The sequence below is a fragment of the Leucoraja erinacea genome, chromosome 6, assembly GCF_028641065.1.
Source record: "Leucoraja erinacea ecotype New England chromosome 6, Leri_hhj_1, whole genome shotgun sequence".
NCBI classification, from domain to species: domain Eukaryota; kingdom Metazoa; phylum Chordata; class Chondrichthyes; order Rajiformes; family Rajidae; genus Leucoraja; species Leucoraja erinaceus.
The window spans coordinates 47,423,313-47,447,577 of record NC_073382.1 but is presented as its reverse complement, the minus strand read 5'-3'; the positions used below and the strand labels follow the sequence as shown (position 1 = coordinate 47,447,577).

Genomic DNA, 24,265 nt, shown 5'->3' with positions numbered 1-24,265 from the left:
AAACAGCTTACAATGGCCCGTTTCCTCTATCATCTATACTTTTTTGCATATCTTTCATTCAATGTTCTTTATCTCTCCACATCACCGTCTATATCTCTCGTTTCCTTTATCCCAAACCAGTCTGAAGAAGGGTCTCAACCCAAAATGTCGCCCATTCCTTCCCTCCAGAGATGCTGCCTGGCCCGCCGAGTTACTCTATCTTTTTGTGTCTCTCTTCGGCCTATTTCCATGTTGTATCTTTCAATCAATTCATTTTTTCTAATGCAATGGCATGCTCTATCCAGGGCAGTGTTTCCAAAATGTGTAACCTACCCACGAACGGCAAATTTACCTTCTTCCACGTATTAAGTCTTGTTCAACATTATATTGCGAAGGAATTATCACCTGTCTCAAATTCACCATCAATCAGTTCTACCATATCCCCTTGCAAAAGTAGGATTTATTTTGGTTTTATAATTTTTGCGCTGTATTTGGCCTAAGATTTATTTGTTCTGTTATGAATATTCAGGAACACCTTCCAGTAATTTTTGAGAATAAAAACACATTACTCTATATAAATGCCAAGAAACTGCCAAGTGAATCAGGTGATCAATTATTATTTTACCAATAAGTCTAAATACATGGAGTGACTCACAACTAATTTTCAATTGAGTATTTGTTCTAAACAGGTGAAACAGGGGGACTAATTAAAGCAGTGCTTCTGATAGTGCTTTTAAATATGACATGCGGATGGAGTTCATGCTGCTAATCGAAATGGGTGTAAGATTCACTGTTAACAAGGGCACAGCTTGAAGGTGAGCGGGTCAAAGTTTAATAGAGATGCACGGGGCAAGTTTAATGTACAGAGGGTGGGGAGGCACAGTGGCATAGCGATAGAGCTGCTGCCTTACAGCGCCAGAGACCCAGGTTCGATCCTGACTACGAGTCCTGTCTTGATGGTCTCCCTGTGACTATAATGATTGCTGGTTGGCGCAGACTTGGTGGGCTGCAAGGCCTGTTTCCACTCTGTATCTCTAAAGTCTAAAGAGTGGTGGGTGCTGGGAACGCACTGCCAGAAGTGGTGGTGGAGGCAGATATGACAGTGGCATTTAAGAGACTTTTAGGTAGCCACATAGAATTGCAGGGAGTGGAGGGATATGGGTCATGTGAGGAAGAGATTATTGTAGCATCATGTTCAGCACAGTCTGACTTTGTGGGCAAAAGGGCCTGTTCCTGTAGTGTATTTTCCTTCCTTAATATTGCCCAATATCCCAGGTAAATGTTCTACTTATGCACGATTGATATTACAATTTTCCAGTAAACTGCAAAGACAGCATGCTGTAAAGGAAAGGAGCTGAAACTCACACTGGCACTAGTTATTCTCATCTGCAGCAGTGCTCAAGCTCAGGAGCTGACATGTACGAAAGGGCTGGTGACCTCTGGTGCCTAGAGGCCTCCACGATCTTCCCCAGCTCTGCTCACATCCCCATCTCTACGCCATCTAGTGGGCCAGCTGAGGACCAATTTGAGTGTTGCATAAAAAAAAGTGCTGGAGTAACTCAGTGGGTTTAGTTTAGCTTAGAACACAGCATGGAAGCAGGCCCTTTGGCCCACTAAGTCCACGCTGACCATCGATAACCCGTTCACACTAGTTCTATCTTATCTCACCGTCTACACACCAGGGGCAATTCATATAGGGCAATTAAACTACAAACCCACACATCTTTGGGAGATGGTAGTAAACCAGATTTTGTCAGTCTCCCTACCTGCTTCCATTACCTGCAACCTCCGGCAACCACCTGCAACCTCCGGGAACCGCACGGAAACCTTGGGTGGGGCGCAAAGTCTACAGAGGCTTCCGTTCAGGTTTTCTAAGTGGAACAGGGGCATTACTGTACTATTTTATTAATGCTAGATTAAACTATAATTCAACCATACTTGAGCTCAACAACAAGTCTCACAGCACCCGGGGCCCGGGTTCGATCCTGACCTTGGATGCTGTCTGTGCAGAGTTTGCACGTTCTCCCTGTGACTACGTGAGTTTCCTTCGGGTGGGGCACAAAGTTTCCAGATGTTTCCGTTCAGGTTTCCTAAATGGGACAAGGGCATTAGGAAACAGGCCTATTGGCTTTTTGGCCTCATGTCCATGACACAACTCCAAATTACATAATAAAGGAGACTATCAGTTTATGAAATAAAGACATAAATAACCACACAATAGCTAAAAGAGAGAACAAGTGTCGCAGCGGTAGAGTCGCTGCCTTACTGCGCCAGAGACCCAGATTCGCTCCTGACTACGGGTGTTGTCTGCATGCTTTGTATGTTCTCCCTGTGAACGTATGGGCTTTCTCTGGGTGCTCTGGTTTCTTACATGCCAAAGAGATACAGGTTTGTAGAAGGGTCTGAAGAAGGATTTCGGCCCGAAACGTCGCCTATTTTCTTCACTCCATAGATGCTGCTGCACCCGCTGAGTTTCTCCAGCAATTTTGTGTACCTTCGATCTTGTGCAGTTCCTTCTTGAACACAGGTTTGTAGATTAATTGGCTTTCGTAAATTGTCCCCAGAGTGTAGGATGGAACCAGTGTACGGGTATTCGCTGGTCGGCATGGACTTGGTGGGCCGAAAGGCCTGTTTCCACACTGTATCCCTAAACTAATGTAACCAGATGGCTTTTAAAAACAAAGGTTTCTATCAATTCTATTTTGATACTAATACTATTCCATTATTATGGAATTCATCCACTTAATTCTCCTCTTTGTAGATAAACTATCCAGCACCAGGTCTGGAAACATTCCCGGGGTATTAGAGCAGTAATCTGAGAGATTAAAAAATGGGAGATCAATCATACTAACCTTACTGTCCTGGAACTCTTCCATTGCCAGTTAGGTCACATGCAAACTGGAGGAAACCTCATACTCCACTTGGGTAGGTGACAACCCAATGGTATGAACATTGAAGTCTTCAATTTTAGGTAACTGACCAACAAACATCCTCTCGCTCCGCCCGCCCCCCCACTTCCCTGAGCCCTTCCTGAATCCCATCCTCCTCCCCTTATATCTCTTCCTCTAGCTTCACATCTCTTTTCTAATCTCACAGCCTTTTGTCATATCTCTGGCCCTGTCCAACCACCTGCTAATCAAACCCCCCTTCACCCGTATTTGCCTGTCGCTTACCTGGCCTGGCTCTTCCCCCCCCACTACTATAATCAGTCTGAAGAATGGTCCCGACCCAAAATGTCACTAATCCATGTCCTCCTGAGACGCCGCCTAGTCCACTATTACTCCAGCACTTTGCGTCTTTTTCTGGAAACTCAGCATCTGCAGTTCTTTTTTTCTCTAGACTAATTTGATGTTCACATTGTTTCTAAAAATACCAACATCTTTGCCCCCAAAATCCTTTGGACACATAATCGCTATAAGTTTAACTATCGCAAGATTATGTACATTAAGTTCTCAACTTCCTTATTTCTGATGGAGGATATAGTTATTCAAGCTTCTGGAAAGCTACCAACATAATCAAGGACGTGTTTTATCCTAGTCACACCCTCGTTTTCCCTGTTCCATCAGACAAGAGATATGGAAGTATGAAAACTAAATGCCCCTGTCCCACTTAGGAAACCTGAACGGAAACCTCTGGAGACTTTGCGCCCCACCCAAGGTTTCCGTGCGGTTCCCGGAGGTTGCAGGTAGTGGAAGCATGTAGGGAGACTGACAAAAACCTCCGGGAACCGCACAGAAATCTTGGGTGGGGCGCAAAGTCTCCAGAGGTTTCCGTTCAGGTTTCCTAAGTGGGACAGGGGCATAATACCTGCAGATAAAGGGACAGTTTCTTCTCAATTGTTATCAGGCAACTGAACCATCCTATTGCTAACTAGAGAGCGGTCCTGACCCACCATCTACCACACCCTTGGATTATCTTTAATCGGACTTTACCTTGCACACAACGTTATTCCCTTGATGTTTAAGAAGGAACTGCAGATGCTGGAAAATTGAAGGTAGACAAAAGTGCTGGAGAAACTCAGCGGGTGCAGCAGCAGCTATGGAGCGAAGGAAATAGGCAACATTTCGGGCCGAAACCCTTCTTCAGACTGATTCCCTTGATCCTGTGTGTGAACACTATGGGTGGCTTGATGTTAATCATGTATTTTCTTTCCGCTGACACAACAAAAAATCTTTTCACTGCACCACGATACATGCAACAATAATAAACTAAACAAATCTACTTACTATTCCCTCAAACCTCAAAGAAGATATAACCAGTCATGGGAAGTTCTCATTCATAGAAACATAGAAATTAGGTGCAGGAGTAGGCCATTCGGCCCTTCGTGCCTGCACCGCCATTCAATATGATCATGGCTGATCATCCAACTCAGTATCCCGTACCTGCCTTCTCTCCATACCCTCTGATCCCCCTAGCCACAAGGGCCACATCTAACTCCCTCTTAAATATAGCCACTGAACTGGCCTCGACTACCCTCTGTGGCAGAGAGTTCCAGAGATTCACCACTCTCTGTATGAAAAAGGCTCTTCTCATCTCGGTTTTAAAGGATTTCCCGCTTATCCTTAAGCTGTGACCCCTTGTCCTGGACTTCCCCAACATCGGGAACAATCTTCCTGCATCTAGCCTGTCCAACCCCTTAAGAATTTTGTAAGTTTCTATAAGATCCCCTCTCAATCTCCTAAATTCTAGAGAGTATAAACCAAGTCTATCCAGTCTTTCTTCATAAGACAGTCCTGACATCCCAGGAATCAGTCTGGTGAACCTTCTCTGCACTCCCTCTATGGCAATAATGTCCTTCCTCAGATTTGGAGACCAAAACTGTACGCAATACTCCAGGTGTGGTCTCACCAAGACCCTGTACAACTGCAGTAGAACCTCCTTGCTCCTATACTCAAATCATGATGCTGTTTATGTTGCAAAGGGAACTTTGTGGAACATATTGCCATTCTAAACCCATGGAGGCGAAAACGAAACTTTCAATTACCATGAAGGTGACAGGTTTGCTCACAACAAAAGCTTTTCACCTCAGTACACTTGTCAATAAACTTAATTCAATCTCAAAGCTGCGAATGGTACGTTGACCAGATAAATTTAGATTAAATAAATTGGGAAACATAAGAATCTTTGACATGACAAAGAAAAATATTTTTATCAAAGCCAATGAGAGTTAATATATTTGCAAAGCTGATGTCAATAGTGCACTAAAGAAATTGATTTAGTGAGGGATGGGTGGGTGGAGGAAAATATAGTTCACAATCTTTTCGCGTTCATAGACACACACAACATCTGAAGTACACAAGGATTATTGCTTCCCAATCCAAAGTTTAAGGCCACCATCAAAAGATTTCATTGATATTTTGTGGGAAAATTAGTTCATTCCCTTGCAAATGTTTGCATTGTTTTTTATTTGCAGAACACCAAGCTTATTTTCAGTGTGTAAAGTTTTATTTTATTTATCATATTCAAAGATTATGAGCAATTTAATTCTGCTCGCCAGATACATTATACCATTAGTCAGACTGAATGACAATTGTTTTGTTAGTCTGCGCTGTTATCTTGTAACAAAAAGAGCACACCATAAATCATAATTGCATCTACAATACAATGTATTACGTATATGATTAATGTTCAATAATATACTTCAGGTTGGCTCACTTCCTTCAGCTCCATTCATTCCAATGACAAAAGTGCTCAGCTCAACAAAAAAAATCTAAAAAAATAAAGCTTCAGCAAGAAGCAATAAGAATGTATTTAATGGTTCTATAATATAATCTATAACCTTTGTTTTACAAATTCCCATAAGTCCGGTTTCTAGTGCTTAGAAATTTCCAAAATGAACAAGCAGCCCAAGTAAAGCTCTCCTCGATCAATTACTGGAGGCCAAGATTGGCTGTCGACAAATTGGACAGGTGGAGTTTTCTGAAAGCCAGCGATCAATGCAATGAATATGAAACTCGTGTGCACAAGGCAGGCGTCTGAGCTTGTTTCCAACTGCATAATCGTTAATACACACGCTGCAGGTTTTACTGAATTCATTCTCTGCACTAATACTTCCGTAATTCCGAGTCATAAGATTGTCAATTTGTTCTTTGGTTAGACCCCTCTGCCTCTCTTCCTCATCGTCGTCATTCAGCAAAAAGAAATGAGCAAGCCGTAATATTGGCAGGGTACCGTTTTCTACCAAACTGTTCGTATCTCGAATTTGTCTCGTCTCCATGCTTTCAGCAGCGCGGTCAAAGTTATCGTTCTGCAGGTTTTCGTGGCCCTGAACCCTCGCCGACTGGTTTCCAGTTAATCTGTCGGCTGATTCATTCCTTGAATGAGAGAGGTTTAGATTTGGGTTGGACTGCAGGTTTGCAGAATCAAAGCTGTCGGATAGGTTCGGCTGAACTCTTTGGTTAAGTTCAGAATCTGAATCATTCTCCATGAGGGAGCTCAGCTCACCAAATCCTGTCATAATCTGACGAAGTATTGACCTCAAGGCTATTGACGATGGCTCTCCAAGCCCAGTCTCAGATATCCTACGCAGAGGTATACGAATGGTGCTAACATAAGTTCTAATACCTGCAAGTTCTGATCGTGAGATGGTTCTCCGGAAACCGCCACTGTCACTTTCAAAAGTCACTGTGTTTTCTGCCATTCGGACTCGGGATCGAGTTCTGTTAGCGATGCTGTCACGATCTCGATTTTCTCCAGGACGTATCCTTCTAACCTGAAGATCCAACATAATGGTGGGATGTCTTCGAACGGCCGAAGACAATCCGCTGGAATGAATTCGCTCCCTTTCATCCATGGCCTCCTGTCTCAGCAAGCCTCCACCTGCCGGTGGGACCGTGGTACTCCCACTGGCAGCCTGCATTTCTTCCGTGGTCATCGTGGATTGGTCTACAGTCCCCCGTTGCCTCCTGGTACTCTGTCTCCGATCCACGTAGTTATCTCGCCGAGATGCAGTTGGATCTGAAGGATTTACAGCGGTGCTTTCTCTACGTAAGGGCGATCGGCTGCGCCTGTTCTGCAAATTCCTATAGGATCTGTGCTGTTCCAGTCGTCCCTGAAAGTCATTCTCATTTATCGCGGTTTCTATGGCGTGCCTCTCCAAGTCCTCAAGTGCAATGCGACCATGTTGCTCCTCTTCATGTATTGTTCTAACGTTCTGCCATTCTGCTCTGCGCCTACTTGTTCTCCGCTCCCCAACCACGCTCAAAGCTGCTTGTTGATTAGCACTCTGTCTCCTGGACCTTTGCCTACCGGTTGTGATCTCAATAGTTCTGCTCCTCATATTCCTTTGGACCACAGGTGGAGTAACTTCCACGCTTTCTACTTCCTCAACTCTAACCGCAGCTCCGAAATTACTGGCAGAACTGGTCCGCGCAATGGCTGGTTGGATGTGGGCTCGAGTTCGACTTCTGGTACGACTTGAAACACGAGACGCACTTTGTTGCTGAGCATTTTCCAAGTTCCTATTCGTTGTACCTTCCAGTGTGGACGTATCCATGGACTGACCACTGACCGCTTCGTGTTCATGATTGATGTTGATTTCGAGGCTGAAGCGGAATTCACCGCTGTTGGGGTTGGTCCGACTCACCGCTCTCCACGTCTGGTTCCCACTTTGTCCACTGCGCGTGGCATTTCCTGTGCGTCGAAATGTGTTCAGCCACTCCAGCAGGGAATCACTATTGGAGCTTTCTCCTGGCAAGTCAGAGCCTATAAAAAGATGGAGGGAGGGGAAACAAAATGTCAATTCGTCAAAAATCTAGGCTCAGCCATTCAGCATAGGAACAGGCCCTTCATCCCAGCTTGCCCATGCCCAACAAGGTGCCTCATCTACACTAGTCCCACCAGCCTGCATTTGACTGATATCCCTCTAAACCTATCCCATCCACTAAAATCTTTCAGTTAAGAATGGAATCACATCCTATAAAACACAAATTACATTTCAAAAGATATATACCTAAACAAAAACCCAGGATGAGGCTCAGTTGGGATGACACAATTACAGTTGAAAGAGCTGCTGCCTCACAGTGGCAAAGACCCAGGTTCGATCCTGACCTCATGACCTGTCTGCATGGAGTTTGCATGTTCTCCCTGCGACTATGAGGATTTCCTCTGGGTGCTCCAATATCTCAAAGACATGTGGGTTTGTAGGTTAATTGACCATTATAAATTATCCCTAGTGTGTAGGGAGTGGATGTGACAGTGCGATAATATATAATTTGTGAGAACAGGTGAGGACTTGGTTGGTGTGGTTGGTGTGGACTTGGTGGGCTGAAGGGAGTGTTCTGTATCTTCCAATCAATTAAAATTTAAAAGAGATATAAACAAAAACTCTGGATGCCATCCTGAAAAACAAAATCATATACAGTTAAAGATACAAAGTGCTGGTGTAACTCTGCGGATCAGGCAGCATCTCTGGAATACACGGATAGGTGACATTTCATAAAGAAGGGTCTTGACCTGAAATGTAACCTATCCTTGTTCTCCAGAGATGCTGCCTGACCCGCAGAATAACTCCAGCACTGTGTCTTTTTGCGTAAATAGCAACTGCAGTTCCTCGTTTCCACAAACACAGTTAACCTACAACAGAGGTTTGCACCTCATGAATTGCACAATGCAATTATACTAATGCAAATTTCTTTGCAATAATTTAAACCCATAGATTGCATTCATGGACAAACTAAAATTTTAAAAAGCGCATGACTTACAGAAATTAAAACTATTAAACTATTTCATATCAATTTTAATAGTAAACACTGACAAAGCAAAAGGGATTTATTCGTAGCCGGGGCCTTCCATTAGAGGCAAATTATTGATATCACTGTAGGACACATATGCAATTTAAATATAATAGGAGGTGCGTGGGAGCTAAATTTGGAGAATGAATGCTGCATTCTCCTATCCTCTTCCAAGAGAGGAGAAAAATGTAACAACACAAGCAACATTAACCCACCAATTCCAAGCTCTCAAATGAGCCGTAAGAAATATTTTGTATAAAATTGAGTTAACTACTCATATCTTTCGCAAGATGATTGCTGTATGCAAGATTTCCTTCTGGGTAGTCATCAGAGGAGCAGAATTATGCCATTTGGTCCATCCAGTGTACTCCGCTATTCAATCATGGCTGATCTATCTTTCCCTCTCTCCCCATTCTCCTGTCTTGTCCCCATAACCTTTGACACCCTTACTAATCAAGAACCTGTCAATCTCCACTTTAAAAACACCCAATATGTTGTCCTCTACAAGCGTCAGTGGCAATGAATTGCACAGATTCACCATCCTTTGGCAAAATAAATTCATCCTCATCTCCTTTCTAAAGGTCCTTTTATTGAGGCTGTGTCCTCTGGTCCTAGACTCTTCCACTAATGGACACATCCTCTCCATCCAGGCCTTTCTCTATTTGGTAAGTTTTAACAAGGTCCCTCCTCATCCTTCTAAACTCCAGCGAGTACTGGCCCAGTGCTGTCTAACGCTCATCATACATCCTAATAAACACCATGCGTTACAACCAAAGAGTAAAAGTATTTTATAAGGTCCACACACTAAAGCCTTAAATAAAAATTATTGTTGAAGGATCATTTAGGAAAACTGATAAAAGATTGGAAAATCTGGGAATAGAATAATATGGGATTAATTTTCCTCAAGATATTCTCCTCCATTTGATATGAGAAATTGCTAGTTATCTTAAGATAAAGTTGAAAATCTTAAGTTTTTTTGACAGAAGTCTCTGTTGTTAATTTACAAATATACACACCTCCTACAAAAATGTGAAGGCCTGATTTTCCTCAAGTAAAGCTCACAAACTGAAGATACAATTCTCAAACTTTACCTTCCAACACTGTAACTGGTAAAACATTTTAAGGTCACAACTAAAACATCAAACCCCAGATTCAACACTTGCCTTGATTCTCAGTACTCTGCTCATTACTTCCAAGGCTGCTTTGTGTCGTTAATTGATCTTTAGCTCCATTCAGCCGCTGCTGCAGTTCCTCTGCTGTAATTTCACCTGAAATGGGGTAAACAGAACAAGTCATACCTAATATGGCGCACTTACATCTAAATTGACATAATGTAGAAGTTCAAAATAAAATCGTTACTTTTCGACATTATTCAAGAAACTGCATTTTCAATGTTTGTAAATTTACAAATGTATATTGACATGAATTTATTTTCGATCAGCCAAGATATTTGCACTGATTTCTCAAACATTGTGTATTAATAAATTTCAAACAATTGGTGTTTTACATAAAGTACATTCCCACATGAATGCTTAATTTTCTTCCCTCTACCATCAGGCAAGAGGTAGAGAAGTGTGAAAACGTACACCTCCAGATTCAGGGACAGTTTCTTCTCAGTAGTCACCAGGCAACTGAACTATCCTATCACCAACCACAGCGGTCCTGAGCTATCATCAAACTGGGTGTCCTTGTGCATCAGTCACTCACTGAAAGCAAGCATGCAGGTACAGCAAGCCGTGAAGAAAGCAAATGGCATGTTGGCCTTCATAGTTGTACAGGGCCCTGGTGAGACCACACCTGGAGCATTGTGTGCAGTTTTTGTCTCCTAATTTGAAGAACGACATTCTTGCTATTGAGGGAGTGCAGCGTTGGTTCACCAGGTTAGTTCTCGGAATGGTGGGACTGACACATGATGAAAGAATGGGTCGACTGGGCTAGTATTCACTGGAATTTTGAAGGATGAGAGGGTACCTTATAGAAACATATACAATTCATAAGGGATTGGACTGGTAAGATGGAGGAAAAATGTTCCCAATGTTGGGGGAGTCCAGAACCAGGGGTCATGGTTTAAGAATAAGTGATAGGCCATTTAGGACTGAGATGAGGAAAAACGTTTTCACCCAGAGAGAGTTATATATCTGTGGAATTCTCTGCCACAGAAGACCGCGGAGGCCAATTCACTGGATGTTTTCAAGAGAGAGTTAGATTTAGCTCTTAGGGCTAAAGGAATCAAGGGATTTGGGGAAAAAGCAGAAATGGGGCACTAATTTTGGATGATCAGCCATGATCATATTGAATGGCGGTGCTGGCTCGAAGGGCCGAATGGCCTACTCCTGCACCTATTTTCTATGTTACCTCAATGGAGTAATTACTTGCAATGAACTGTATACAAAAATGAATTTTACTGTATCTCAATTCATGCGACAAAAAAGTACTATTGAAATAGTGCTCCCTAATTCATCAATCACGCTATGAAACATGTGTCACAGCAGAACTACCTGTAGCTGTCTCCAAATTTACGAAGGCATACATTTGTATTCAGAAGATTCACTGGGTTGAGTCCTGGAATGAATGGTTGTCTTGCAGGGAAAGGTTAAACAGATTTGGTCCATACCCAGAGCTTAGAAAAATAACAGGTAATATTATTAAAGGAAGGCAGGAAATTTGAATAGCTACCGAATATTGAATGGAATGAGTGGATGTGAAGTTGTTTCCACCAGTGGGAGAGTCTATAAACAGAGGCCATAGCCTGAAAATAAAAGGATGTTCTTTTGGAAATGAGAGGAGGAGAAATGTCTTTAGTCGGGTGTGGTGAATCTGTGGAATTCACTGCCACAGAAGATCGTGGAGGCCACGTCACTGGATATTTTTAGGGTGAGATTGACAGATTCTTGATTGGTACACGACCCGGGTTCGATCTTGACAATGGGTCCTGTCTATACGGAGTTTGTACGTTTTCGACCAAATTGTGACTGCGTAGGTTTACTCCCACACTGCAAAGACGTACAGATTTGTAGGTTAATTACGTTGGTAAAATAGTAAATTGTCCCGAATGTGTGTAGGATAGTGTTAGTCTGTGAGGATCACAGGTTGGCACAGACTCACTGTATCTCTAAACTAAACAAAATTAAGATCCATCACAATCAGGGGGAATTTGTCTATGCTTGATCTTACCAGGAGTGCCAAGTAAATTGCTGTCTCTCATTAGCCGATAGTCCTCTTCGCTCAGGTCGTTAATGAACTGATAGTACGCCTCCTCTCGGCTCAAACGCTCCAGCTGCCGCCTCTGCTCGTCTTCACTGCGGCTGATGTTTTCAGTTGGTGCCTGTTGATCGCTGTGGTGGTTGGTGGAATTAGGAGAGTCCATGGTCCTGGGAATTCCAACTAACTGCTCATAAAACAAAAATAATCCCTTTGAAATTAAGTTGATCTTCAAAGCAGGCAATTTATAAACAGTTATCAAATGAATGAGGAACATAAATGGTCAAAACAGTGTTTATATTTCCTGTTTCATTTCTAGTTCATTTTTATGCATGTGCACAATAAATCAGCCCTTTTTGTCCAAGTGATAAAACGGTGACAGTTCCAACAATTAATTCCATTAACTGCCTTGAAAATATCATTTTTTCTCTGGTTCACCGGTAACCCGTTTATATCAAAACTTAATGGTTGGCGCCAAATGCAATTCACCCTCCCTCACATTTGAAAATTCAGGCTAATTTTATGGATTACCTAAGGGAACAAAATAATTTTCTTTTTCTTGACATCATCTCTCAAAACGTTTAGTTTAGTTTATTAATGTTATGTGTTGATGTTTTTGTTGTGTGCTAACCAGTCAGTGAAAACACTATACATGATTACAATCATGCTGTCTAGTGGACAGATACAGGATATAGGGAATTTCTTGGCTGTACCTAGAATAGCAATCACAACACCGAAACAGCACGTCTGACACAAATGAATCCCTGTCTCACGTTCCCAATATGGACATCGCCACCACGCTGACACAAAGCGCTGAAGTAACTCAGTGGGTCAGGCAGCATTCCTAAGGAACATGAATAGGTAACGTTTAGGGTCGGGACCCTACTTCACCCTGAAGAAGGGTCCCGATCTGAAACATCACCTATCCATGTTTCCTCGGGATGCTGCCTGACTCCTTGCATTACTCTGGCATTTTGTAAACCAGCATCTGCAGTTCCCTTTTTCTACGTCACCATGATATACAGTATGACACGGGATACCAATATACATTCAGTTACACTACTTAGACAATAGGAATGCTTAATGATGATAGCAGGCATTAAAATATAAAGTTATTTTACTGTTTATCAATATACATTCTGGTTAACATTAAAATAACCCGAAACTAGACGAAAAAGGCAGTCTCAAATATTTTTCTGTCATGGCTAATAAAAGTCACATTCAACTTGTCTAATAACCATGGGAGCTTGATGTTAATTTTGCAAAAATATATTGTTTATTTAATACAATCGCAAAAGCATTGCATAACATGCGATAACATGTATAAATAGGATGTTATAGCAACTGAGAAATTATACAACTGGAATGCAATCAATAGGAATGCAAGATAATTAGCCATTGATGTTGATTTATGGTTTTAATCAATTTTACCAAAGAAATTTAGATCAAGTGTTCTATAAAAATGTAGACACAAGGATCTGCAGATGTTGGAATCTTGAGCAAAAATCAAAGTTCTGAAGGAACTCAATGGGTCAGGCAGCATCTGCAGAGGGAATGGGCAAACAGTGTTTCAGGTCTAGACCCAGACACTTTAAAAAAAGTTCTGTAGAACACACAAGAATTCGGATGAAAATCTCGTCAGAAATATTAGCTCTCTTCACTGATGCTTTCCATGTACCAAGATATTTAAAAAAACCGTTTCCAGCATCTACCATTTCTTTTTTCATCTTCACATATAGGATTATCATAACTTCATGTAGGCCAAACACTGAAACTGAAGCTGTGGATGAAAATCATGTAAGACACCCTTACATCAGAAGGAAGTGCAAGTTAATGCAACAACGTTGTAAGTGAAATTGTGAAGCTATTATTTAGAAAGTAACAAGTCATCAGGACAAATTATCATGAGGCTAAAAACATTTTACAATATTCTTATTGAATTAAGTTATTTACAACACTCACCAACATTATTAAGCATAAAGGTTAGATGTTCAATATTGAAGTATATTTATATCAGTATTTCAACATTACCATTCTCCCCTGTAAATCAAAACACATCATAACATGACAAAGACGAACATGAAAAAGACACTCTTCTTCAAGATGAATCATGAAAAAGAGTTCTCAGCTCTTCAGTTTCAATAAATCCAATGCAGATTAGTCCAATCATATTATGGGTTATGGGAAACAGGAAAATGGGGTCCAATCGTAATGATCTGGAGTAGACTTTGTAGCAGATATTTATATCTTCAGTTCTCGACTACCACGTAATAATGCATCGTGAGCCATAGCTTTGTTATTTGATGAAAAAACAATAAGATATTGAGTCTGAAGAAGGGTTTCTGCCCAAAACGTCACCTATTTCCTTCGCTCCATAGATGCTGCTGCACCCGCTGAGTTTCTCCAGCATTTTTGTGTATCTAGGATATTCATCCGACCTTCTTCTCTGACTCATACACTTTAATCTTCGTCAAACTCCAGCATATCGCTTTTAAACGTTAGAAAACTCCTCGTGTCTCGGCAAAACTCCACATGGTCAAAGGGTGTTCCTTCTGCCATGTAGCTCTAAAACTAAACTAAAAGTAAGCTTCTGCGCAAGAAACCCAGCAGCAAACACGCCTCTGACTATGTAATAAATCCCACCCACATAATTACGGGCAGACTAAAATTGCAAGACAAATGCCATAATTGATGACACACAAAATAAGCCAAATGGCCACTACAGACTTGATGGGCCAAATGGCTTAATTCTGCTCCTATAACTTTTGAGCTTATCATGGAGACATCAGGTTTCTCTAGCACGGGTCTGTCTCCAGTCCATAGAATTTGGTCAAACAAAATCATGACTGCATTTATTGAGTGCCAAATAAATTGAACAACTAAGTCATGTCAGAACAAGAGACATAAACACATTTTAATATCCTAAAGATATACCATATAACCATATAACAATTACAGCACGGAAACAGGCCATCTTGACCCTTCTAGTCCGTGCCGAACACGTATTCTCCCCTAGTCCCATATACCTGCGCTCAGACCATAACCCTCCATTCTTTTCCCGTCCATATAACTATCCAATTTATTTTTAAATGATAAAAACGAACCTGCCTCCACCACCTTCACTGGAAGCTCATTCCACACAGCCACCACTCTCTGAATAAAGAAGTTCCCCCTCATGTTACCCCTAAACTTCTGCCCTTAATTCTCAAGTCATGTCCCCTTGTTTGAATCTTCCCTACTCTCAGTGGGAAAAACTTATCCACGTCAACTCTGTCTATCCCTCTCATCATTTTAAAGACCTCTATCAAGTCCCCCCTTAACCTTCTGCGCTCCAAAGAATAAAGCCCTAACTTGTTCAACCCTTCTCTGTAACTTAGTTGCTGAAAACCAGGCAACATTCTAGTAAAAAACCTAGGCAACATTCTAGTAATACAGAATGTTTTAGTTAGAATAAAGAACATGAATTGAAATGTAATGCTTAAAATAACTCATAGGGAATGGCACAGAATTGGGTCCGAGAAGAGGAAGAAACTGTACTTAGAGAGGAGAAGAAAATTAATTAAAAGTTAAGAGATGAGGCTACAGGGATTGCATCAGAAAGGCTGGCTGATCTGTACTTAAGAGATATGGGGGCTTAGGGTCCAAGAAAGAATGTGCATTGAGGGAAGCCAAAGATCCTCGAGCGGAGCAAGATAGATCACTCCTGCAAAATCCAATGGACTGATGTGTAGTACGCAACGGAGCGTAATTTCCGCCATTTCACTAACCCGACTCTTTCTTTGACGCGACCCGACTTCAGTTATGCGTTTAGTTAAAACAGCACGTACCTTGTTCAGGGAGGAACTGCAGATGCTGGTTTAAACCAAAGCCAGATACAAAAGGCTGGAGTAACTCAGCGGATCAGGCAGCATTTCTGGAGATAATAGGTGATATTTCAGGTCGACTTTTTCAATAGCTGCCATAACCCATTACATCTATCGAAAAAGTCGAACCAAAATATCACCTATTCCTTCTCTCCAGAGATGCTGCCTGATCCGCTGAGTTACTGAGCGATTTCACCCTCCTCCCTCCTTTATTACAAAAAAAGAACACTTTCATTTCCCCGGACGGGTGGAGGGGGGGACCCGAATGCTGCAAAAGAAAAAACTTTTGTGTTCATCAACAGCCATCTTAGCATGACATGAAGTGTAAGTAGACAACAAGCTGCCTGACTGTGTCTTAGCTCGCTATAAACATTTTTTGTTGCTTGTTTTTTAAAATAATTTCTCTCCCTCCGCCACCTCCCTAACTCTGGAAACTTGCAAACCCAGCAGAAGTTGAGTTTCACTCCTGTTTACGTGGTATTTTCTCTTGTTTAAAAAAAACCCATCCCACTGGTTTGCAACAATAATTTTTTCTTGAAGTGTGGGTGTAAATATCACGCTGAATATATCTGCCCCCCAACCAAACGTAATATTTTTTTGTGTGTGTTTTAAAACATTGCGGGACCAGGGTTTGTTTTTCGGAAGAAGGTAGACACAAAATGCTGGGGTATGAAGGGTTCCGTCACCTATTCATGTAATCCAGGGATGCTAGGGATGGTAAGCTTAACCGCTGAGTTACCTTGTGTAGTCATTTATATAAAGCAGTTGGATAATGAGACAAAGGCAGTAAAATTAGCAGCATTGACAAAAATAATTAGATATTAAGCAAATAGAAGAAAAACACAATTGTAGATTCATCAGTTAAGATGCAGATTTGGTGTTCCGGCTGTCTAACCCTCAGGGACACTGAACACTATGGGTGCCATCCAGTGGAGAGAGCATGTTGCTGCATGTACATTCAAAAACTATTATTCAGTAGACTGTACAAAAACACATTTTGCTCTAGTTTGTAACATGGTGCAGCTTAAAATTAATTACAGCACTGCTGGGAATTTGTAAACTTATTCATGTAACCATCCGTCTAATGTCATAGATGCTGCCTTAATATATAGGACAGTAAACATACAAAAAAAACCCAGATTCCTCAAAAATCCAACAAATAGGAGGAGAATTAAGGGCATTTAGCCCCTCGTGCTAGTTCTGCTATTCAATTTGCACACAGCCTAAAAACATAATATTTTGTTTCAGATTTAGTTTAGTTTAGAGATACAGCGTGGGAACAGGCCCTTCGGCCACTGACCATCTGTTCAATGTTATCCCACTTTATCATCCTCTCCCTACACTAGTGACAATTTACAGGGTCAATTAACTTACAAAACTGCACGTTTTGGGGATGTGGGAGGAGACTGGAGCACCCGGAGGAAACCCTCGCGGTCACAGGGAGAACATGCAAGCACCACATAGACAGTACCCAAGATGAGAATTGAACATGGGTCTCTGGCATTGTAAAGCAGTTACCAGATATGTCACAGTGCCTCTCTTATTGGAGATAGTTATTGTCTGGTAGAATGTGGAATGGAATGGAATGAAGTGGAATTACCTGTCTGAATGTCGTATTGGTCTTGCTGCATACAGGATTGAACAGTTTAATCTGCTTAGCATTTGCAAATGGAACGGAACACCCTCTGCCCAACAGCACTGAGGGAATACCTTCACCAGATCTTAACTGGTTTCACTGGCTCACCACTAAACACCTCAAAGGTAGACAAAATTGCTGGAGAAACTCAGTGGGTGAGGCAGCATCTATGGAGTGAAGGAATAGGCGATGTTACGGGTCGAGACCCTTCTTCAGACTGATGTGGAGGGGGGGGGGGGGGGCTGGAAGAGGTGGAGATAGTGGGCTGTGGGAGAGCTGGGAAGGGGAGGGGAGGGGGGAGGGAGAAAGCAAGGACTACCTGAAATTGGAGAAGTCAATGTTCATACCACTGGGGTGTAAACTACCAAAGCAAAATATGAAGTGCTGCTCCTCCAATTTGCGGTGGGACTCACTATCGCCATGGAAGAGGCCCAGGACAGAAAGAGCGGATTTGGAATGGGAGGGGGAATTGAAGTGCTGAGCCACCGGGAGATTAGGTTGGTTAATGTGAACTGAGCGGAGGTGTTGGGCGAAGCTGGTGTAAAGACAAGACCGCTCATTTACTACTTTAAGTAAAGTTTCATTCACTTCCAAATTTAGTTCCACGCTGCAAAATCATTCAATATTTTAATTCCAGGATGAGGTGTTCCAAACCAGGGCATTAGGGGTGTCATTATTTTTTAGGGAACAGGGGTTCCCTCTTCTATTATAGATGAGGCTCTCACCAGCGCCTCCTCTATATCCCGTAGCTCAGCTCTCACTCCCCATCCCCCCCACTCGTAACAAGGACAGAGTCCCTCTTGTCCTCATCTTCCACCCTACCAGCCGTCGCATACAACATATAATCCTCTGACATTTTCACCACCTCCAACGGGATCCCACCACTGGCCACATCTTCCCATCTCCTCCCCTTTCTGCTTTCCGCAGAGACCATTCCCTCCGTAACTCCCTGGTCAATTTGTCCCTTCTCATCCAAACCACCCCCTCCCCTGGTACTTTCCCTTGCAACTGCAGGAAATGCTACATTTGTCGCTCTACCTCTTCCCTCGACTCCATCCAAGGACCCAAGCAGTCTTTCTAGGTGAGGCAGATGTTCACCTGCACCTCCGCCAACCTCATCTACTGCATCCGGTGTTCCAGGTGTCAACTTCTCTTCATCGGTGAGACCAAGCACAGGTTTGGCGATCGCTTCACCCAACACCTCCGCCCAATAACCAACCTGATCTCCCGGTTGGTTAACTTCTGCACTTCAACTCCCCCTCCCATTCCGAATCTCACCTTTCTGTCCTGGGCCTCCTCCATTGGCAGAGTGAGGTCCAGTGCAAATTGGTTGAACAGCACCTCATATTTCGCTTGGGTAGTTTATACCCCAGCGGTATGATCATTGACTTCTCCAATTTCAGGTAGTCCTTGCTTTCTCCCTCCTTTCTCTCCCCAGCTTTCCCACAAGCCTACTGTCTCCGCCTCTTCCTTTCTTTTTCCCGACATCAGTCCGAAGAAGGGTCTCGACCTGAAACGTCGCCTATTCCTTCTCTCCATAGATGCTTCCTCACCTGCTGAGTTTCTCCAGCATTTTTGTCTACATACCCTGATATTTATTTATAGGCTTGTACAATAAATAAAAAGCACTAGAGCAGGTTTATATATAATAGCTCAGGCTTAGGATGGCCTTAATACACCTAAATGTGTGCAATAGTTTTTGATGTATGCAATGTACTTGATGAGAATTCTGAGTGTCTGTCTCACCATATCCAAAACACTTTACAATAAAACAGTTGCTATGATCTTTGCATTTAGCCAATTCTGCACACCAAAGGAAGAGGAATGAATTTCTTATCATTACAGCATTCTGACAGCATGTGCTTAGTGAATGATGCCATATGTGAACCAAAATGTCATACCAGATGGCATCACATAAAGTGATACATTAAAGAATTTGTGGATTTGATTAATCTTATCCATTGCTATTTTCCTACCTACAGAACTACAATGCATGTCTGCTAAAGATACGAACATTCTAGTTTTTTAAAATTCAGTTTGTAAGATAAAACTGAGATTAAAAAATGCTACCTTGTGAGGTTACACACGTGAAAACAGTCATATTTGACCTGACCCTAAACAGTCAGCATAACATAAATTCACTTGATAAACTTCGAAAAAAATATGAATCATATATACAGTACAAAACAATATACCTGTAATGCTTTCAGAATTAGAAGAGATGTATTCCATAATTTTTCACATTTTTGGTCACACACATGACTAAGAATGGGCCATGTAATACAATTTCACTCAAAAGTGACACTAGATCTGGCAAGGATATTTATGCTCAGATGCAATTCATATTGGACTTTGGTAATATTAATGACTTTTTGACACATATTGTCATTCCAATCCGACATAGGTGAAGCCGCACAAATTAATTTTTGTCCCGAACCAAATGCAGCAGAAACGGGTAAATCAATTCTGCTTTTTCTCCAGAAATCCTAGCAGCAAAATGTCCATGCTCACCTGGACAAATCAGTGCAAAATCATTTTTAACTGTCACCCTAATCATGCAAGTTTTGGTGTTTATTGTCAGAATAGTGACTATTCACCGCTGTGCCAGTGAACTACTGTTTCATTGTAACTCAATACATAAAACATGTGTGACTAATTGGGAATAGAGATGCATTTCTAATTGGTAAATAAGAAGCAATTAATAGCATGGGTATCATTTCATGAGTTCATAGGGAAAGAGCTAGATGAAAGGCAGCATGTTGCATGAACTTTATAATCTCAATCATGTTATAAAATTGTTGCAAGTGTGCTGTACTGAAATAAATCGCCTTATTCACGTATAATTAAGTTAACAATTTCCATACGTAACATTTCTCTATTTAATATGCGATCCATAGAATTTTAATTTTGAAGAAGTCAACTAAACACCAACAAAAATACATTGTCTTTATTTTTGAAGGGAATACAGCATTTTTTAAATGCTCATGATATGAGTTGTGACACAAATAGGCAACAAAATGGTGGTATTATGTATGGGAATTTGAAACTTGTTAGTACTTCCAAAAGTTAATCAATTCTGCTAAAAACAAAATGCCCGTTTTCACTCGCAAAATTTGGCAGAAACCAGCATTCACTACAGTTTATATCTGCTTAATCACCGTTCCCTGAATTTCCTGGCTGTTCGTGAATGCTTGCCATGTACGAATTGACTGCCATGTGTGAACCCTTTAGTACAAATAACCATCTTGTGAAGTACAGTCAGTCATATAGCACAGTAACACAACCTTCAGCCTAACTCGTCCACGGCGACCAAGATGCCCCAACTAAACCTTTCCTATCATGTACCCGTCTAAGTGTCTTTAAAATGCTGTTATTGTACCTGCCTGAACCACCTCCCGTGGCAGCTTATTCCATATACCCAACACCCTCTGTGAAAAAGTTACCCCTTAGGTTCCTATTAAACCTTGCCCCTCTCACCTCAAACATGTTATTGATTCCCCTACCTTAGGTGCATACACCCCATCTATTCCCCCCATGATTTTAATCACCTCAGCCTCATGTGCTCGAAGGAATAAAGTCCCAGCCTGCCCAACCTCTCCCTGTAACTCAGCCCTTCAAGTCCTGACAACATTCTTGTAAATCTTCTCCACACTCCTTCCAGCATAATGACACCTTTCCTACAACAGGGTAACCAAAACCGAGCACTGTATTCGAAATGCAACCTCAAAACGTCTTGTACAACTGTAACATAATGTCCTGATTTCTATACTCAACACCTGACCGATGAATGACTAAAAACCTTTTTGACCACCCTATCTACATATGACACAAGATATCATAAGTGAAAGGAGCAGAATTAGGCCATTCGGCCCATCAAGTCTACTCCACCATTCAATGATGGCTAATTTATCTCTCCCTCCTAACCCCATTCTTCTGCGTTCTCCCCATAACCCCCGACACCCGTACTAATCAAGAATCTATCTATCTCTGCCCAAAAAATATCAATTGACTTGGTCTCCACAGCCTTCTATAGCAGATAGGATGACAGATAGGAATTAGGGATTTATCTGGTATTATTTCGGACATGATACAGCACTCTTTCCCACTACTTTCCTCTTCTGAAAAGAATGCTTGCTCTGAGAGGCAATAACAGTCTAACTATTAATTTCTTCTTTTCAAATAACAACTTTGCACTTTGTTCCTCTCCAATCTCCCAACTACAGTCCTACATACTCTTCCCTTCATTCTATATTTCAGTAATGTTGAAATCAAGGCCTGTTCAACTTTGACATCCTTTTTAGACTGTCAGAACGGTTGAATCCATTGATTTGCTGCCTCAAGCTCCAAAATGTTATGATTGGCATTGACTTCTCACTTTTTGTTTATGATTTACCTTAAAAGTTTTAAACTTAGGTGGTTTTGAATCCTGTTGATATTTAAAAAGCAACCTGCAGCTTTCAACAAACCAACCATCGCCTGTGGTGATTTCACCTACTGAAGACATGTTTCCCTTACTACTGGGTAGGCAGACTTCCTATTTGAACTTTTGGTGCTAGAGTTGATCATCACCTGCAAGGAGACTTCAACATCGGTGTTAGAAGTGTCCTCCATACTTTCGGACACGGTGTTACGCTTACGTGGACCCAGAGATGAATCTGTGAAAACAAAAATGTTAATTTTAATATGGGTTTGCAAACTGCAAATAAATTTAAATTACTGCAGTAAATTATTGTAGATGAGGAAAGATCACTTACATTAGACATCGGCATATTGTTGGATTTGCAATAGTTTTGACCTACACTTGCATGCTTGTTATGATGGACAATGAGCTTTACAGTAATATGTATTATATTTGGAAAATGCATAGAAATTATTCTATGACTTACCAGATATATCAGCAGTCGCAGAAGAGTAGATGGTTGTCTTTACACCTCGGTCTGTAGAGATGAATTATGATATCCCACAAAAGATTTTATAGTTTGCCAGCTGGTACTACTTTCTGCTGATTTTTGAGATTAATATTATTTATTAAAATCAAAATCTGATGGATATTCAGAAGCTTAAATGTTCACTTACCAAATGATGCTAAGCAGTACCTCATATCTCAGGAAAAAAAATTGATCTGTGGTTCTTTATGTTTCAAAGAATGGATGGTTTTCCATTGTCCATAATTATATTAAAATAGTCACTTTTACATCAACTGGAATCCTGGGTGATCTATGAAATTCCTTTTATTGACAATACTGTACCCAGTTGTGTTACTGGCAGTATATCTCTCTCTGTTCTTCACAATTTGTCCGTAGCTTTTACATGCATGTTGACACTATACTTTCACTGATGCTTCCAAGATATTAGTCAGATAAATTAGACATATTTTGCTTAGTTCTATGCTAATCTCTCAGACAAATACATTTATTACAGTACTTATTTCCCACTCTTGCACAATTACCTCTGGTGTCCCATGACCCATGCGGTTTATGTGAGGTAGACCGATCCAGATTTAGACTTTAGAGATACAGTGCGCAAACAGGCCCTTCAGCCCAGTGAGTCTGCGCCGACCAGCGATCACCCCGTACACTAGCACTAACCTACACACTTAGAACAATTTACAATAAGCAAGTTCGGTATTACAACTGTGCATGCCCAGGTCATGGATCATTCGGAATAAACATGTTCGCCAGCTGCGCTACTGTGTGTGTACGGACCTGCGTTTCATACATATTTTCCAGTTTTGCTTCTTCGAGGTAAGAAAATACTGCTTTCAAAACTATTAACGGTGTATTTATGGTTCATTTGTACAAAACTACGATGATTTTGGTGGTTTTATTGCTTTGTGCTTTGGTGAATGAGTGAGATCGTGACAATGAAAAACATATAAATTACTTTGTTGTTTGGTGCAGGCTTTTAAGTTGTTTCTCCCCAATAGGTAGGAAAGCAGCTAGTAAAGACTTCAAAAGTAATCCCAAAAGTAGTGGCACTTAAGATGCTTGCAATTCCATGCGGTGCTGTTGCCATTTTCGCATATAATCTAGCCTGTTGCCATTTTCCCATGTAATCTGACCAAGTTTATGCTTTTGCAGAATGCCTTAATATTCTCTTCGTCAGTGTTTTTTTCTGTTCAGTAGCAGCCTTTAGATTTGTGGTATTGTATTAGGTGTAGTTGATTGCTTCCAGAACTTCACTATGGTGTAGAACCTGTATTTTTGATAGCCTGAGAAATTGGGAAAACAAATGGTAAGCTAAAATCACCATTAGACCAAAGGTAAGTGCAATTATTTTAAAGAAAAGCTTAGTTTATGCCTATCATCCTCAAACATGTTATTATCATGGAAACTGAGGCTATTGTCACCTTTCCTTCGAGAGGTGAGGTTGGGCATACTGCATAACCCATTTCTAAACTGGCCCTTATCCAAGTCAAATATTTATCTTCTCAGCGGAGATCACTGCAGACATTGGTTAGGGACTTAAATGAAGCTGGTGGACTGGCAGGAGGATATTCCACCTTTTGCTTTCTTTCTTGGTTTGTTTTTCCCAAAGTTAAAACTATTGCTTTCAGCTGCTGTGGATTGCTGCCTCAGATTAAATATATTTTACACATATTATGAATAAAGATAAGAAAACATTTCAAACACAAGTAATATTTTCTTATTCCAGTAGCAAACACATTAAGGATTAATTGAAAATAATAAAATCTTTAATTTTTTGAATATCTCATAATTGCAGATTAATGAACTGAACTAGAACTGGGACTGTGTAAGTAGTGTGTGAACAGCAGAACAAGAAAGGAAGCTATTGAGTTGACAGAATTCTAGATTAATTCCTTGGTAGAATAGTTAACAATTTATACAGTTTAT

At 41.2% G+C, this 24,265-nt stretch overlaps 1 protein-coding gene across 9 annotated transcripts in view; it reads right to left on the bottom strand.

Annotated features, from left to right (window-relative positions):
• Positions 1–5,384: 5,384 nt before the first annotated feature.
• The window catches only part of rnf6 (ring finger protein (C3H2C3 type) 6), a 35,994-nt gene continuing 17,113 nt past the window's right edge, over positions 5,385–24,265 (bottom strand). For 2 of the 9 annotated variants that reach the window (XM_055636922.1, XM_055636923.1), the window contains 4 exons: positions 21,981–22,066; positions 11,886–12,102; positions 9,875–9,979; positions 5,385–7,683 (listed from right to left, as the gene is read on the bottom strand). In XM_055636922.1, the coding sequence (XP_055492897.1) occupies positions 5,846–7,683; positions 9,875–9,979; positions 11,886–12,102; positions 21,981–22,022 (2,202 nt within the window). In that variant the 5' untranslated portion in view covers positions 22,023–22,066 and the 3' untranslated portion in view covers positions 5,385–5,845. The other 7 variants (XM_055636925.1, XM_055636924.1, XM_055636921.1 and 4 more) reach the window with 6 other exon arrangements.